We start from the raw sequence: 17548 nt of genomic DNA, 5'->3' as shown, positions 1-17548 counted from the left end.
AGCAGGCATAGGAAGAGTCCAATTTCCTGTCTGGCGATGAGGATTAGAGACAGGGAAAGGTCCAATTCTCTTTCCCGTCTCAACAGCTGTTTGGATAATTTGGCAATGAAACTAAAACACTTTATCTTTTTAGTACTGATCACCGTACTAAGTATATTGTTTGTGTTTTACAGGTGATCAGACTAAATTATTATGATGGTCCATTCTGGCCTTAAAATTATGACTAGAAAATCCTCCTTTAGGGAAATCTGAGGTACATGACATTCATGATCAGTCTGTGAAAGACTGTTGCCAAGATATACAAACAATCTGACAGAAATAAAGGTTTTATTTAAACAAAAAATGGTATTTACATGATGTGGGCATTCATGGATTATAAAGTTAGAAGAGATCATTGTGATCGGCTAGTCTGATCTGCATAATGTAGGCCATAAGACTTCCCTGATGTAATTCCTGTTTGAAAGAGAGTATATCTTCTAAGGGAAAAAAAATCCAGTTTTGATTTAAAAAGTTTTATGTGAAGAATCTACCATGACCCTGTGTAAACTGTACCAATAGAGAATTACTCTCACTGTTCAAAAGTTGTGCCTTATTGGGTCTGGCAAATCAGAGCAAGGCTTGGCAGACAGGAAAGTTGACAACAAGTCTCTTGGACCTGACTTCTCTAAACTTTGCCAAGTTTTTATTCAGCAATTAGAGGAATGAAGTTGAGAGTCTTTCTTCATTGTCATGTCAGATGTACAGGCTCAGGATGTCATTTATTACCCAGAGAATGTACATACCAGTACATTTTCTATTTCCATCAAAGTAGATCTAGCTGCTACTTGCTTACATTCCTGTTCTCTAAAAAGTAAACAATGCTTACTATGCAGTTTACTCCATACATAGTGTCAGCATGTTGGATATTTCACCAGGGTAATAATGCTGTGACTAAGGCCATGTCTACACTAGGGAGCTTACAGCGGCACAGCTGTGCCAATGCAGCTCTACCACTGTAAGATCTCTCATGTAGCCGCTCTATGCTGACAAGAGACAGCTCTCCTGTCAACATAAGTCAACTACTCCCAATGACCCATGGTAGCTATGTTGGTGGGAGAACTCCTGGCCATAGTGCTGTGCAGACTACCACTTATGCCGGCAAAACTAACGCCACCCTGAGCGGTGTTTTTTCATGTCCCTGAGCGACAACAGTTTTGCTGACATAATTGCTAGTCTAGACATGGCCTAAGATTAATAGAGTAGATGACAAGAAGGGTTGTTTTTTCTGTATTTTATCATAAAGTGAAGCCCCACAATGACGTCAGTATACAATTTTCCATTGGCCCTGCTTATTGATCAGATTAATCAAATAATAACAGGAAATATAAACTGAACTAAACTTTTTTTTAAATCTGGTGTCCAACGCCCTTCGTCTTCTAATCTGATGTTTCACAGTAGCTGAGTCCTGGTGCTAAAACCAAAAGTGTGCAGGAAGATTGTTCATGAATGATGTATCGAGCTGCATAGATGAAATGCAGCAAATGTGCACTAATGCCACATCACTCAGAAAAATCCCTGTTATTTACATAGGCTCATGTCTTTGCCATTAACTCTTAAAACTGCTTATCTTTAAAGGAGATTGGAAGTAAATGTTTACAAAATAAAAACCATTGAACTGTAGAAAACCATGCAGAGCAAAATTCCATTCTCAGACTAACAGATTTTCAACTGGCCATCAAGTGATTTCTACCCATGTAAAGAGGAAAAAGGATGGTGTTAGGGTTAAGGCATTGGGTTAGAATTCAGAGATCTGGGCTCAATGCTTGGTTCTACCACAACTGTCATGTGTGACTGTGGGCAAATTACTTAGGGCATGTTTACACTGCAGTGTAAGCCTGGGCTCATACTCAGGCTTGAGTCCAAACCTCCCTTCTGTCTACACACATATTTCTCAGGCTCAGACCTAGGCTCCTAATACCCTGCAGGGATGGAGGGTTCGAGTTTGAATCTAGTCAGGACCCAGGATTAGAGCCCTATTGTTTTTCAGTGTATACGCAGTCCCCCAGTCTTGGATCCTGGGAGTCCACCAAAAGTATTCCAGAATCCCATGGGCCAACTTCCTTTGTCCTGTCTATCCCAAGAATCACCAGTTGACTCAAGGAACACAGAATCAACCCACCTTAGTGTAGTGCAGCAGCTTGGTGAGTCAGTGTTTAACCTTTCCATTGTCTTCTGACCACCAAGCTGCAGGCACGCTATCACAAAGCTTTCTGTGTTTCCTGTGGAGACTGAGCAGAAGTCGTCTTTTGCAGAGCATGGTGCTTCATGGTCATGGGAGCACAGCCAGATTTGGGTAAATCTCTGGTGCAAGCCAGCAAAACAGTGGATTTTAGTAAGAGTACCAGGAATGATCATGCATACCAACAAATAACGAAGAAACTGGCAGTGTTGCAAATTTACCAGACTAGTGACCAGTGCAGGGACCAGATTACATTTCTCAAGAATGAGTACCAGAAAACCAGGGACCAGAGCCACACTTTGGACAACTTGTTGACATCATGCCTGTTTTATGAAGAGTTTGACTGGGTGCTGAATACTGCACCAAACACAGAGCTAACTGGTGCCTGATGATCCCTGGTCAATCAGGATGGTGACCAGCTCTCCCCAGAGTCTGGTATGGGAACTGATCGGAGCCAGCAGAAGGTGCCAGTGAAGCCAGCGGAGTGACTGTATTTCTGAAACCGGTCCCAGAGGAGGCTTCACTGTAGGAGCTGCAGCAGCACATCCTGGGGCCTTTCTTGGAGGAGTCTTTTGATGCCCCCCTTGAGGAACAGCCCACTACAGAGCCTGCAAGAGATCCAGAAAGGACAGAAGCTGCCCCAGAGCCTGGTAAGTTTCTGGCTCCATTTTAATGTTTATTAACATAGGCGTGGAAGGGATTTCCATTCTATGAACCAATGCAAAAGTTATTAAAAGTCCCATCTAGTTGTGTGTAGCCACTAACAGTGAGCTGTATGCCAGCAGCTTGGCTCCCTCCCTCTTTACCCCCAAATACATGGAGTTCAAAATGGCAACCTAGAAATGCAAACCGTAAAAACTTGTAGAAAGTGATTTTTTACTAGAAAGGTGCAGATTTTTGCTCGTGCATTCCTGTTTCTTACAAATAATAACCTTGCATTGCCATGCCTGTAAATACGCTGCTCTGTAACTGCTCAATAGTGTAATGAACCTCCTGGAAACAGTGAACTGTGGCGGGGAGGGTAAAATGTGTTCCATTTACAAATCTAGTCCATTTCAGTTAAATGTAGTCCATATGTGACAAAATAATTTGTCCCAAATTTGACTAGGGTTTGAAATTTTGTCCAGATAAGTGCTGTGGGGTGGGGGAGGATAGGGGAATGGCTGTGATGTGTTTGCATGCAGTCATAATAGGCTAATCCAGGGGTCGGCAACGTTCGGCATGTGGCTCGCCAGGGTAAGCACTCTGGCGGGCCGGGCCAGTTTTATTTACCTGCTGACGCGGCAGGTTCGGGCGATCGCGGCCCCCATGGGCCGCGGTTTGCCGTCCCGGGCCAGTGGGGGCGGCGAGGGCAAGGGATGTGCTGGCCGCGGCTTCTCGCCACCCCCATTGGCCCGGGACGGCGAACCGCGGCCAGTGGGGGCCGCGATCGCCCGAACCTGCCGCGTCAGCAGGTAAATAAAACTGGCCCGGCCCGCCAGGGTGCTTACTCTGTCGAGCCACGTGCCAAACGTTGCCGACCCCTGGGCTAATCCATGTGGAAGCTCATGCAGCATCTTGTTAATTCCCTCATGAACTTTGATCCAATCCCATGTGCTGCTAGCTGCAAATTTTTCCTGAAGCAGGAACTCTAAATAGGTAGTCACATGTTGGGGAAGGTTGTATTTTCCAGGGCTACCTGGGTAGCTGACCAGTCCACTGCACTCCTAGATGTGTTTGTCAGTCACTGTACATTAGAATACTTTGGTTGCATACACCGCAGGTTACCCACCGGCAGCTTGGAATAACACCTCCCTTTCCCAATCAGGGACCAAAAGAAGTGTTATGTCGTCCAAAATATGGAAGGCCTGAAATGATAGAAAAAGCTTTTTGTAGCATGTCCACTGACATTCAACAACCATTCTGCACCTGCCGAGAGTGTAATTAAACCATCTTTTGCCAGAGCCTCTAAAATCAGGATATGGATTCATAAGGCAAGACAAAGAGGGTACATAGTGTTTCCCAGAATAACAGTGGGGACAGAAACTCCATGTATGACAATGCCATTTGGTGGGAATAGTGTCCCAGCCTGTCCATGAATGTAGATTTCCAATTGGCAAAAAATCCAGACATCATGAACTTTTCTTGTGCATCCCACATTGACATTCATAAATCGACCTCTATGTCTGCGAGCCTGCATAACAACAGAGTAGTATCCTTTGTGGTTTACGAACTCATAGAATAGAATCATAGAATATCAGAGTTGGAAGGGACCTCAAGAGGTCATCTAGTCCAACCCCCTGCTCAAAGCAGGACCAATTCCCATTCATGCTCCTTGAGGAGGGCAAACCACAGGGGCCATGAGTCCGATCAATGTCCCTGGTGCAGTTTGGAAACCCCATTCTCTCAAAGCCAGCAATTACTTCAGCAATATTGTTTATGCTCACCGCCTTGGGATAAACCACATGCTTGATTGCCTCAGAAACTCCACCACCACTTTATCCATAGTCAACTTTCCAACACCAGACTGGTTGGCAACGGATCTGTAGTAATCGGGGGTATAGCAACCCACTTCTGTACTGGTGAGGCTGTCCTCATGCAAATGTCTTTATGATGGAGGGTTGGGGCAAGATGCTCACAAAGCTCCAGCAATGGAGCTTTCCTCATGCAAAAGTTCTGGACCCACTGCTGGTCATCCCAGGTCTGCATGATGATGTGGTCCCACCAGTCTGTGCTTGGGCCCTGCTCCAAAAGCACTAGTCCACAAGAGAGCATCAGAGGGTATACCAAGTGTCATGAGGAGCATCAGCCAGTTCGAGTCTGCCCTGTCTGTGTCCTTGTCCTCCTGCTCCATCGTAAGCTCTGTCAGGTGCCTTTGGTGGGTGAGAAAATGCTGCCGAAATATCCACCAGCATCTCACAGAAGCTCTGCATCTCTCGACACAGGAGTGAAAGCACAAGCAAGAGAAGTTCTTCAAAAGGTGCCTCCTCCATATTGCTGGCTCTGGTAGCTGGGGGTGCACACAACTAAAATGACTGCTCGTCAGGATGTGTTGGTGGGCTGTTCAAACTTTCTGTGACATGGGGGGTGGACAGTCAAGTTTTCCCACAGGGCATTACGGTTAAAGGGCTAGAATGGACACATTTTGGGAGGTTGCTTGGGAGTCTAAGATATGGTTGGTTTGACTTGGGTCTGCAGTATGGTTACCAGAGCCCTAGGTTCAAGCCTGGGTAAGAAAAGTCTTAACCTAGGTTTAACAATCAATGTAGATGCCCAAGCCCTGGGTTCTCTAACCCAGAGGCAGCTGACTCAAGTGCTACTAACCCTGGGCTTACACTGCAGTGTAGACATACCGTTAATTTCTATTCCCCATCTATAAAATGAGGATAAAACTTCTCTACCTCACAGAACTGTTTTAAGGATACATTAATTTGTGTTATGAGGTGTTCAAAGATGATGGTAATAAGCTGTATAACTACCTAAATACAATACTGGACCACAGGTCTACTGTGTGAATCTGCAAGCACAATTTTGCTCATAATTTACAGAGACTGGAGAGGTTTTTTTCCCCCTTATTTTACATGAAAACTTTATTTTCCCACAGGCTTTCTTCAAGCAGTGTCACAATTTTATGTCAGGCTGCAGAGGCTTGTGATATGCATTTGCAGCTAAATCATGTAATCTCAGGATCCCAAGATAATTTTTAATTCAGAAATTCTATGAATTTATTATAGCTAATTCCAGAATTTCAGGAAACATGCTGTTGACTATCTTATTTCCGTTATGCCTTTTAATGGGGAATCAGTATTCTACAGTTGGCACCCTGCCTGAGAAGGTGCACTTTAAACTGAACGATGAATCATTGTACTATCTGTTTGCTTTATGCATTTTATTGGAGATTATCACCTTCTATAACTGTGATTGATGACCCCATGTACTATGTAAAGCAAAAATAATTGAAGTAAAATGAGTGAAAGTTAATAACCAGCAATTTCTTGTCCATTGTCAGGTTGTGTTGGTAGTTTGGCAAATAATTATGCTTAATTCAAATTCTTTTTCTCTAATTTTATTTCTGACCTTATATTTAAATATTAGTTGTTTTATACCTGATAATCTTTAAATTCTTCAACATAAATGCTTAATGCCACTAGCATAACCCAGGGTTTGAGGAAGGAGAGCTCTGTGTGACTTGAAAGCTTGTCTCTCTCACCAACAGAAGTTGTTCAAATAAGAGATGTTACCTCACCCACCTTGTCTCGCTAATATTCTGGAACCGACACAAATACAACAACATTGTCCACCACATAATGGGCAGTTACGAAAAATAACAAAATTCAGTAACTTTTTTGTTTTCTATATAATGTATTTAATATTATGTGCAGCTAATAGCACTCAAAATGTCAACCTATGTACAAGAAATCTTTATTGTCTAGCATCTTGTTAAAAATAAGCCATAAGTATATATATTTCTGTATGTCACATGTAAGAAAGATGCACAAATCTTATAAATAAATCTTGAGATTTGTGAGCATGAGTCTCTGGTTTGCATATTGAACATTTCTATAAATAGGTCAATCAATCTACATTTCTTATGTTTTCATTAATATTTCTGTATCTGTGCTTGTATACTAACACAGTCCATGCTTAATTACTGCAAGAATGTGTCTGGTCTTTAACTTGCAAAGTGGAAGTAAAATATACAGCACATTTTATATCTGCTAAAAGTTTTCAACTTTGTCCTTTGGAAGCCTGATATGATAAACTCCATTAACTATTACCTTTGAGCTCGCTTCAAAGATAACTGAGAATTATGTCTTCATAAAGACTACAGGTCTGGGACTTAAAATTATAAACAGGAAAAGAGAGTAAGTAATCTAAATTTGATTCATTATTGAAATCACACAACAAAAGATAATCCATACAGAAGGGGGATCAGGGTGCTTCCAAACAGCCTTTAACAGTTTCAAATCTAAAAAGTGGATAATGGGATCATAAACTGTACAAGAAGAATAGTCTTGTCATGGATGTCTGTGTTGGGACATTCTTGTTCCACACAGAAGGCTTGAAAATTATGCACCTGGTCTTTTTTTAAAACAATAGTTACTGTTTTTTTGCAGTCTGTCAAAGTCCACAGTAAACACCAAACAGAAAACTTTGGAAAACTGTAGACAGCATAATTTGAATAGCCATGTTTATTTTAAACCCTTTTAACACATCCGTTAGAAGATTCACACGCTGACTCTGGAACTGGTTTATATATGCTTTGGACACAATAGCTCCCTATAGGCATGAAGCATAAATCAACCATTTTCAGATAAAGTTTAACACATTTTTAAAATAACATGGTCTAGAGATCTAAGCTTGGATCTCACTATTTGGCTTCTTGATAGAACAACACAGTTGAGCTAATTTTAGCCTAAAGTGGTTGGTTTTACCATTTTTAAGCATAGCAATTGCATGTTGTACTTGGGAATAAAACTCCAATTTTCCCAGGCTAGACGTTAGTTTCTACCCTCTGGTCCATGCTAGGACTTAGGCATACCACAGAATAGAGGAAGAGAAGCTGGAAAGTGGATCGTTCAAGAGTCCCACTGTTATCCAGATTTAAATCTCTTTGGGACAGATATTCTTGTCTTCCTTTGCACTTGACCTATTTTTGATCCACAATACAAATAATAATAATTAAAGTCAGGAATATTATCTTCCTAATTTTTTTAAATTGAAATGCTTTATATGCCATTCCCCATCTCCTAAATGGCAGAGAGAAACTGTTACGGTAGGGAGGGGAGAGAATTTAGTGAAGGGGAGGGGATCAGCTGAGAATAAAGTCTCAGATTTTGAGTTTCCTGTTGTAAACTGATATGTTCGGAGGTCTCTTCCTTTGACCTGTTGCGTTGCCTGTGAGGAGTGAGAACAAAAACTGGCTGCAGTTTTCTCCTCCTATCACTAGAGTCTGCATCTCCCTGTCGTAGATCTAGGCCTGGTCTACACTATGAGGTTAGGTTGAATTTAGCCACGTTAGGTAGATTTTATAATGAATGCGTCTACACAACCAACCCCGTTCTGCCGACCTAAAGGGCTCTTAAAATCGACTGCTGTACTCCTCCCCGATGAGGGGAATAGCGCTAAAATTGACCTTCCTGAGTCGAATTTGGAGTAGTGTAGATGCAGCACTGTGCAATTCAATGGTATTAGCCTCTGTGAGCTATCCCAGAGTGCTCCAATGTGACCGCTCTGGACAGCACTTTCAGCTCTGATGCACTAGCCAGGTACACAAGAAAAGCACTGGGAACTTTTGAATTTCATTTCCTGTTTGGTCAGCGTGGCTAGCTCAGCAGAACAGGTGACCATGCCGTCCCAGAATCGCAAACGAGCTCCAGCCTGGAGTGAACAAGAGACACTGTATCTGATTGCTGTATGGGGAGAAGAATCTGTGCAGGCAGAACTCCGATCCAGCAGAAGAAATACTGATATATATATGCAAAATCACACCGGGCATGGTGGAGAGAGGTTACTTCAGGGATGCACAGCAGTACTGCATGAAAGTCAAGGAGCTCAGGCAAGCCTTCCAAAAGACAAAGGAGGCAAATGGTCGCTCTGGGTCAGAGCCCCAGACATGCCGCTTCTATGATCAGCTGCATGCCATTCTAGGGGGGGAACCCTACCAATAGCCAGTGAGGGATAGCTCAGTGGTTTGAGCATTGGCCTGCTAAACCCAGCGTTGTGAGTTCAGTCCTTGAGTAGGCCACTTAGGGATCTGGGGCAAAATCAGTACTTGGTCCTGCTAGTGAAGGCAGGGGGCTGGACTCAATGACCTTTCAAGGTCCTTTCCAGTTCTATGAGATAGGTATATCTCCATATATTTTTACCCCAACACTTTCTGTGGACACCTGCAAGTGGCAGCCTCACGCAACATGGATGAGGAGGAGGAGGAGGAGGAGGAGAATTCACAGTTGGCAAGTGTTGAATCTGTTCTCTCCGGCAGCCAGGACCTTTTCCTCACCCTGGAGCCAATACCCTCCCAAGGCCTATTGTTCCCAGACCCTGAAGGCGGAGAAGGCACCTCTGGTGAGTGCACATTTGTAATGATACTATAGGGATTAAAAGCAATTGTGTTTAATGTTTGATTTGCCCTGAACAATTGGGATGCATTCGCGGCCAGTACAGCTAATGGAAAAGTCTGTTAACGTGTCTGGGGATGGAGCGGGAATCCTCCAGGGACATCTCCATGAAGCTCTCCTGGAGGTACTCAGAAAGCCTTTGCAGAAGGTTTCTGGGGAGGGCTGCCTTATTTCGTCCTCCACGGTAGGACACTTTTGTGACGGGTTGAATCACAGAAACCCTCTTGGGAGCTGCCACCTGATGTGCCAAGACTACTTCTGCCCCTGCTTTCCCTGCCAGCTTGGGACCCCAGCACCCTGTCTTGCTGAGCCAGACATGCCAGTCTGCTCCAACAGAGACCCAGGATCTGAATTACTTGCCCCGTAGCTGCAGACTTAACTGAAAGCAGCTTACAGAAGTGTTCTTGTCTTTAACACTCAGATGCTCAACTCCCAATGGGGTCTAAACCCCGAATAAATCCGTTTTACCCTGTATAAAGCTTATACAGGGTAAACTCATAAATTGTTCGCCCTCTATAACACCGATAGAGAGATATGCACAGCTGTTTGCCCCCCCCCCAAAAGTATTAATACCTACTCTGGGTTAATTAATAAGTAAAAAGTGATTTTATTAAATACAGAAAGTAGAATTTAAGTGGTTCCAAGTACTGTAGTAACAGACAGAACAAATTGAATTACCAAGCAAAATAAAATAAAACATGCAAGTCTATGTCTAATACAGTAAGAAACTGAATACAGATAAGATCTCACCCTCAGAGATGTTTCAATACATTTCTTTCACAGACTGGATGCCTATCTAGTCTGGGCACAATCCTTTCCCCTGGTACAGCCCTTGTTCCAGTTCAGGTGGTAGCTAGGGGATTCCTCATGATGGCTCTCTGCTTTATCCTGTTCCACCGATTTATGTATCTTTTGCATAAGGAGGGAATCCTTTGTCCCTCTGGGTCTACCCCCCCCCCCATGGAAAAGCACTAAGTTAAAGATAGATTCCTGTTCAGGTGACATGATCACATGTCACTGTAAGACTTCATTACCCACTTGCCAGCACACAGTATACAGGAAGACTTACAGTTAAAACAGAGCCATCTGCAGTCAATTGTCCTGGTTAATGGGAGTCATCAAGATTCCAAACCACCATTAATGGCCCACACTTTGCATAATTACAATAGACCCTCAGAGTTATATTTCTAGGTTCAGATCAGGGCCAGCTCCAGGTTTTTTGCCGCCCCAAGCAAAAAAAAAAAAAAGAAGAAAAAAGCTGAAGTGCCGCCACCGAAGCAAAAACAAAAAAAGGGGGGGGTGCCGCCCCTTAAAAAGAGCCACCCCCAAAGGGCTGGAATACCACCCCTTGAGAAGTGCCACCCCACTTCTTGGAACGCTGGTGCCTAGAGCCGGCCCTGGTTCAGATACAAGAGTGGTACATTTATACAAATATGATGATCAGTAGATTATAAGCTTTGTAATGATACCTTTCAAGAGACCTTTTGCATGAAGCAGATTCGAGTTACATTAGCATATTTTCATAAAACCATATAGAATGCAACATCATGTCAAGTCAGTAGCAAGTGATCTGGAATCATTGCAGCACAAAGCATGGCAGCGAAGGGTCCTGGGTTTTGGTCACACTCATGCAACATTCGGTCTTTATCTTTCTGTGTTAGCTTCAGAAGAGTGATATCATTCATGGTCACCTGGTTGAAATAGGGGAGGTTTTGTAAGGGAACAGTAATCCCCCCTGTTTGGTGATCCCCGAGACATTAGACCTCGGGCATGCTAGCTGGGCTGTTTGCGCTTGGCTAAAAGGGATCATCCTGGAGAACAACCACACTGGGGGGGCAGGGGAAGAAGGGGTGTGTGGTTCTTCTATCCCAAAACCACGGCCCCTCCTTCTAAACGGCAAACACAACCAGCATGTGGACACTGTCAGGCTAGAGAGGAACACCATGGGCTGGGAACAGTATGGAGAGGGGAGGGAGACTGGGGTTACCAAACGAGGTGCAGGTGGAAAGGAAGGGTGACACCACAGAAGGGAGACTGGGGCAGACCTTGACAGCAGGGAGGTTGAAAAATAGTAGAAGAGAGGCCCTACAAAGATGCTCCAGGATACAGTAGAGGGGAAGCACACCTGCTAACTGCCCTGGCTCCCAGACCCACAACACATTGAGATAGCAGTGTCCTAAGAAGATAACAAACAGGTTGTGGGGAAATAGGATTTGTTTAGGGGAGGCATGAGGAAGGGTATGAAACCTATTGGGGGCCTCAATAGTTGCTGAGTGGTATCCATAGAAGGCTTACCAGAACCTGTCCTAAGTCCTGAATCGTTGGAGTTTTCCTGTCACTGGTTTTATGTCTGTTTTTCCAGTGTTGATGATTGTGGTTTGCATACTGTTAGATACTTTTGCCATGTGGTGTCATTGTGATGGAATATGTACTAATGGCCAAGGAAATACAGGAGAGCTATATCAAAAATGTGAGAGTTTATTTTTCATGAGGTATGGATGGTACAAAATCATACATTTGTAACCCAGGGTTTCAGCCTTTGTACCATTATTGCTTGAAAGCATGCTCTGGCTTACTGGATTTGGGTTGTTAGGCACCAAACAAGGGATCCCCCTTAAAACACAGGACAGGAGGTCACTTTAATATTGATATATCAATATGTAACGTGAGCCAGAGAATGTAGGTTTTTAGTCGTGCGGGTTTATGTTTTATCCTCTCAGGATATATCTACACTATATTGTAAACTCAGCTCTGTGGGACTTAGACATTTGGAATTAGTGTTTCTAAGACAGTGTTTGAGCATCCAAATTGCATTGTAAACCTGGGCTCACAATTGCTGGACCTGGGTCTTGTAGCCATGCTAAACTTCTATACTGCACAACGCAGATCTTCTGACTCAGGTCTGTGTCTTGAGCTGCATCCACACTGCAAAATGACAGGGCTTGGACCTGAATCTCAGTGGGACTCAGGCTAGGACCTGGGTCCTGAGTGCTTGCTGACCTGAGACAGACTGATTTGTGTGTGGATGGAGGGCAGGCTTGGTCTCAAACCTGAGTCAGAGCCTTGGCTTAGTGTGCATTTGTGACAATGTGGGAATTTTCAGTAATATTTGTATGAAGCCTGTGTGTGCCTCAGTTTCCCCTACATGCTGCATTGTTACCTAGTGTCTCAGCCTTAGTTCACATATCAACGGAGTAGCTGAGAAGACAAAGGCAAATACAATCACCAAGACATTGACACCTAGCAACCAACAACCCAGAAGGATATGGATTTCCCTGCTTCTCCTCAAGGTTCCGAAAAGTGGCGCAACAATCCCCAGCCCGAGAACAAAGGACTGGAGTGGTGTGAGATGTGGAATAAGAGTTGGTTAGGGAAAGGAGTCCGGGCTCACCTTGAGTTTGACCAAGGACTGGAGGTCAGACTGAGAGACAGAGCTTGAACAATGGGGTTCACTACAGCTTGATTGGCCTCTGGGTTTATCAGAATGATCTAGTCTTTAACCTTCAGTTCTCTCTGCTAACCTAAGGACTTTCTATGCTGTGTTCCAGTTGACTAATAAACCCTACTGTTTTGACAATGTGGTTTGAGTGTCACTGCAAATGCTTGCTGAGGTGCATTAATCCCTGAAGAGTGTACAAGTCTCTACCAAAAGCTTATCTCAGTTGGACTCAGCTGAGATGTGAAGGAAAAGTCCTAAAGGCTCAGAGGTCCAATCCAAGGAGGTGGTGAAGCCACATGGCTTACCCTGGAGGCAGAGTGAGATCCCTAGGGGGTCAGGCACTCTGAAAGGATTCCGCCTAGAGACTGTTCCAAAGCTGGAGGCATAGCACCGATCCTGTGGGTGACAGCAGTGTAAACATATCCTCAAGGCCTTGATCCTGTGAGGTGTTGAGCCACCTCCACTCCCATTAAAGTTAATGGAAGTTGAGAGGCTTAGCCTCCCTTGGGAGGCACTCAGCACCTTGCAGGATCAGGTGCAGCACTTGAGAAGAGCACACTGAAAAAAAATGCATTTGCTCTGAGGCCCTGATAATCAATATATTAATGTAAAAATAACCTAAAGTACACCAGCACACACAGAACATTCTGGTGGCTGGGGACAATATGCCTCACAACCTATGGTTTATTTGAGGAATTTTTTCTGTAAAAAAAAAAAAAAATGGTTGGCAGCTATAAAGGCAATTGTGCAAATCAGTTTACACAAGAAATTGAGCCAATACATGAGAGACTGAGCTCACAATGTGTTGAAGAGATGTATTATAAAAATATTCCTTCAACAATCAGGAAAATAAACCATAATTTTCACTAAAACTTTCTACAAATGTTGAATGTTTGCCCCACAATTTCCCATAAGCCACATATAGCACAATATAACCCACTTGCTTATTAGCTTCTAGGAGGTCTAAAATCTTCAGTCTGGATAGAGTTCATTGCTTAGTATTCAAAATACTAGTCCAACTATCAAAACTTAGTTAATTATTAAGCCTATGTGTTTAATCAGGATACCTGACTCTGCAAATTGTGAAATCTAGTGCTCTTCTGCTTAAGCAGATTCTGCAGCCGGAAGGAAAATGGGATCTTATTTTCAACATTTGGTTAGGTTAAGTACAATAATATTGGATATTTCTGCTGACTGAATACCAATCCGACTTGCGCAGTTTTGCCAAATTCTAGATTTACGTTTTGCTTTTCTAGTATGGCGACGTTTTTGGATCACAGAATTTTGCTGTTAGTAATTTCATTTTTAACAAGTCTGCAGAGTACAAAGCTAATGTCAGAGTGGAAAAAGTGTGGTGATCAGGAATGTGAAAGTAAGTTAAAAGTTTTTTTGTTTTTAATGAGTCTGGTAAATCCATATGCAGTCATTTCAAATCACAATGTAGAAGCCCACAATAAAAATGTGAAAGAAAATTTGGGAAGTGTAAATGCTTTAATGTACTGTTGTCAAAGTATTAGGCTTATGAAAGATACCCCTATATATTTTCAATAAAGGAAAAATATTCCTGGAAAACCCTCTTGTGGGATTGTGTTGTGGAAATATGCAAAAGAGCAAAGTTCAGTAGAAATACTTCTTGTTACCAGTACATTAGAAACTTGGAGCTAACACCTTATAGTTTTTCATGAGTTTCCTCAAAATAGTCTATGTTAAGAAGCATCTAATTTATTTTTTTAATGATTCTTCTCTGTATACTGTAATACTTTTTAAAAATTCTAAACTGATATATCTGTAAATGTAAAATTAATATAAAAATGTTTTCAGAACACATATTCTGGTTTAGCAAAATGTTCTTTTTTTTTCCATTATAAGTTCTTCTTGTGAAAGATACTGCTCATTTGCCCTTTATTTATTTTTCCTGCTATGGTGTGAATTAAGGGCAGAAACTAGCTAAAGAATAGGACAGAAAAGCCCTATATAATTTGGGTGAATTGTCTGCATAAATAGCTATCCAGGCTTGCTGCAGAATCAGAAATGGCAGTGATACAAAATGGATACTTTGTGGAAAAGCCACCTCTCTGATTACTACTGTGAAACCTGTTTGTCACTTATACTTTGAGCCAATTTTTCAGCTGCCTCCTTTGATTTTGCACTTACAAATTTTTGTCCGTTCAAAATTGAGAGCCTATCCACCTTGCAAGCTGACATTTGCACACAGAGTTCCCAATCCTGCAAGTTGCTCTATGCAGATGGATCCTTGCACCCATGTGGAGCCCCATTGACTTCAGGGAGCTCCATGCAGGCTCAGGTGTCTGCTTCTCTAGAGCAGTTTATGGGAGGGATTGGGACTCAAATTGAGTACAGTATTTAAAAAGTTATTGAAAAGGAAATTAAAATGAAAGCCAGCCACTTACACTTTAAATTTCCTGCTTTTGGCAACATGTCTATTCCTTCATGCTTATATTGTTTAAACTTAGCTTGTTTGTCTTTAATATTACATTCAAAAGACATGACTAAAATAGCTGAAACATAAGTCAATGAAAATGTGCAATATTTAAAAGTCAAATAATCAAAATATTTGGAAAATGTTGCGTTTGGATCTTGGAGGTGTGTAACACCTTACCCTGCAGCTGCTCCACGTGTATAACTCCTATTGAAGGCACTGGAAGTTTTGTGTGTGCCAATACTGAAAATGGTCTGCACATCTAGGACTGGAATTTGTTCTCACTGATGTCAATAGGATTTTTGCCATTGACTTAAATGAGAGCAGGATAGGGCCTCCAATGTATATTCCAGTTTTTAGTAGCTTTCTACTTTAGAATTTAAACAGTGATATTATCATAAAACATATTTTATTCATATATAAACAATGTTTACTGTTTCTTCATATACATCGCATCTACTTTTTCAGAGTGATGAGTGATTTAAGAAAAGTAGTTATTATAGTTGCTTTTTGCTCCCTTTTTACATATATTCAGCTGCAATGATCAGAGTCCAAGGCACTAAAGACTACGTAGGGCCTGACTGCCGATATCTGAAATTCAAAATGGGGGAAGAGATAATCGTGTACTCCAAACTTTCAAGAAAAAGGGAAGATTTGTGGGCAGGAAGTGTAAGTATTTCAGTCTGCAATAATTTCACTATGAGCAAGCCAAGTAAAACAATAATCCAGGGGTGGTCAAGCATACAACAATCTTCAGAAATTTGAGTGCCACGCCTGGACAGGCATGCCTTGGAGGTCTGAAGCTCTGAGCCCTTCTTCCCTGCTGGAGAAGAAACCAGAGACAACGTGGGGAGGGGTGGCATGCGATGTCATGTGCCCCCCAAAGCTTTTTGCCAGGGTTTGCTGGCCCTGTTCGGTCACACGGTGTCACCAGACCCCCTCCCTGCACTGCAGCTGCTGGAGCCAGCAAGTTGAGAGCTGCAGCTATGGGGCGAGGCAGCTTCAAACAGGTGGGAGCTGAAGGGAGAGCCGCTGCTTTTGCTGCTGCCTCTCTCCACACAAAGCTAACACATAGGAGCTGCAGGGAGGGACTGGTGAGGGTAAGAGGGGAGGCATGCTGGGGGGGCGGGGGGTGACTCAAGCTGTTGGGGGGGCCAAACCTTTAAATTGTGCTCCCCACTATCAGCAGGCACCAGTCGTCTTTGGCAGAAGCCTCTAGCCCCACCACCCCACTGCAGGGCAGAAGCCCTGAACTCCCCCACCAGAAAATGGGGGGACATAGAGGGCTTCATGAGCTGCACGTTAACTGTAAAAGATGCACATGTGGCTCACAAGCCATGGTTTGGCCACCCCTGTAATAATACATTTGCACATCTATAATACCTGTCATCTGAGGATCTTACAACACTTGATGAACATTAGCCAATTAAGGCTCACGGCATCTTTGTGAGGTAGGTAGTTACGATTTCCATTTTCCCCAGATAGGGAAAGTTAACCCTAGATTTGGCCAAGATCCCACTGGGAGTGGTAGAGCTGAGACTGCAATCCTGGTCTTCAGTCTCACAGTAATTATGCTATAGTCACTACCATATCATCTGTCTTTTAACTACATTGCTTACTTAGAACAATTCAAGTCTATTGGGTCAAGCATTCACAGACTAATTAGAATGAAGGTAAGGAGTGGTTAAAACTATCTAATCAAAAATCCAATTTTGGTGTCTGATCCTGCAATCTTTGTTAAAACAAAACTCCCAAAGAAGAAAGTGGGAATTTTTCTTGAGCACCTTCAATAGAATGGTCAAGTGGTTAAGACAGAGGTGGACTTAAGATACAGTGGACATGTGTTTGCATATAGTTCAAACCCTGTAGGTGCTCAAATACCAGGTGATGGTTACAATAGAAGACCTGATAGCTCTACAAAAAATAAAGTTAATCAACGCAGTGAAATTTTATGCATTTTGAAAATTTGAACATGTCATAAAATATATATTTACCTAGTAGGGCAGAATAATTTCAAAAGCAGCACAGGTGATCATTGCCTGTAGTCTTTGATAATATAAAAATGTAATGCTTTTCTTTCAGTTAAGAGTTTGGTTGCTCAGATTACTAGATAACCCTGTACCTCCTGTTGATGTGGATCATAACAATTTCTCATCTAGTTCCCTGGCACATCTACAGAGAGAAATAATTTAGGGCTGGTAGTAGGTACCCAGTGTATACATTACATTTGTGAACATAAGATACATGGAGGAGTATGGTTCTCATTTGCTATGAGGGAATGAATTTGGTTTGACTTAAGTCACTGGGAGCTTTGCCACTGATTTCAGTGGGAGTGGGATCAAATCATTAGT

General features: G+C 42.6%; 1 protein-coding gene across 2 annotated transcripts in view; it reads left to right on the top strand.

The window, feature by feature from the left end:
• The first annotated feature begins 13846 nt into the window (after window positions 1–13846).
• The window catches only part of MIA2 (MIA SH3 domain ER export factor 2), a 60000-nt gene continuing 56298 nt past the window's right edge, over window positions 13847–17548 (top strand). Inside the window, exons 1-2 of one of the 2 annotated variants that reach the window (XM_034768567.1) lie at window positions 13847–14129; window positions 15733–15866. In XM_034768567.1, the coding sequence (XP_034624458.1) occupies window positions 14015–14129; window positions 15733–15866 (249 nt within the window). In that variant the 5' untranslated portion in view covers window positions 13847–14014. The remainder of the gene's footprint in view (window positions 14130–15732; window positions 15867–17548) is intronic. The other variant, XM_034768568.1, reaches the window with a different exon arrangement.

Source organism: Trachemys scripta, chromosome 4 (genome assembly GCF_013100865.1).
Source record: "Trachemys scripta elegans isolate TJP31775 chromosome 4, CAS_Tse_1.0, whole genome shotgun sequence".
Lineage (NCBI taxonomy): Eukaryota > Metazoa > Chordata > Testudines > Emydidae > Trachemys > Trachemys scripta.
The sequence above is the reverse complement of the archived record's forward strand: the minus strand, read 5'-3'. Positions and strand labels throughout refer to the sequence as shown.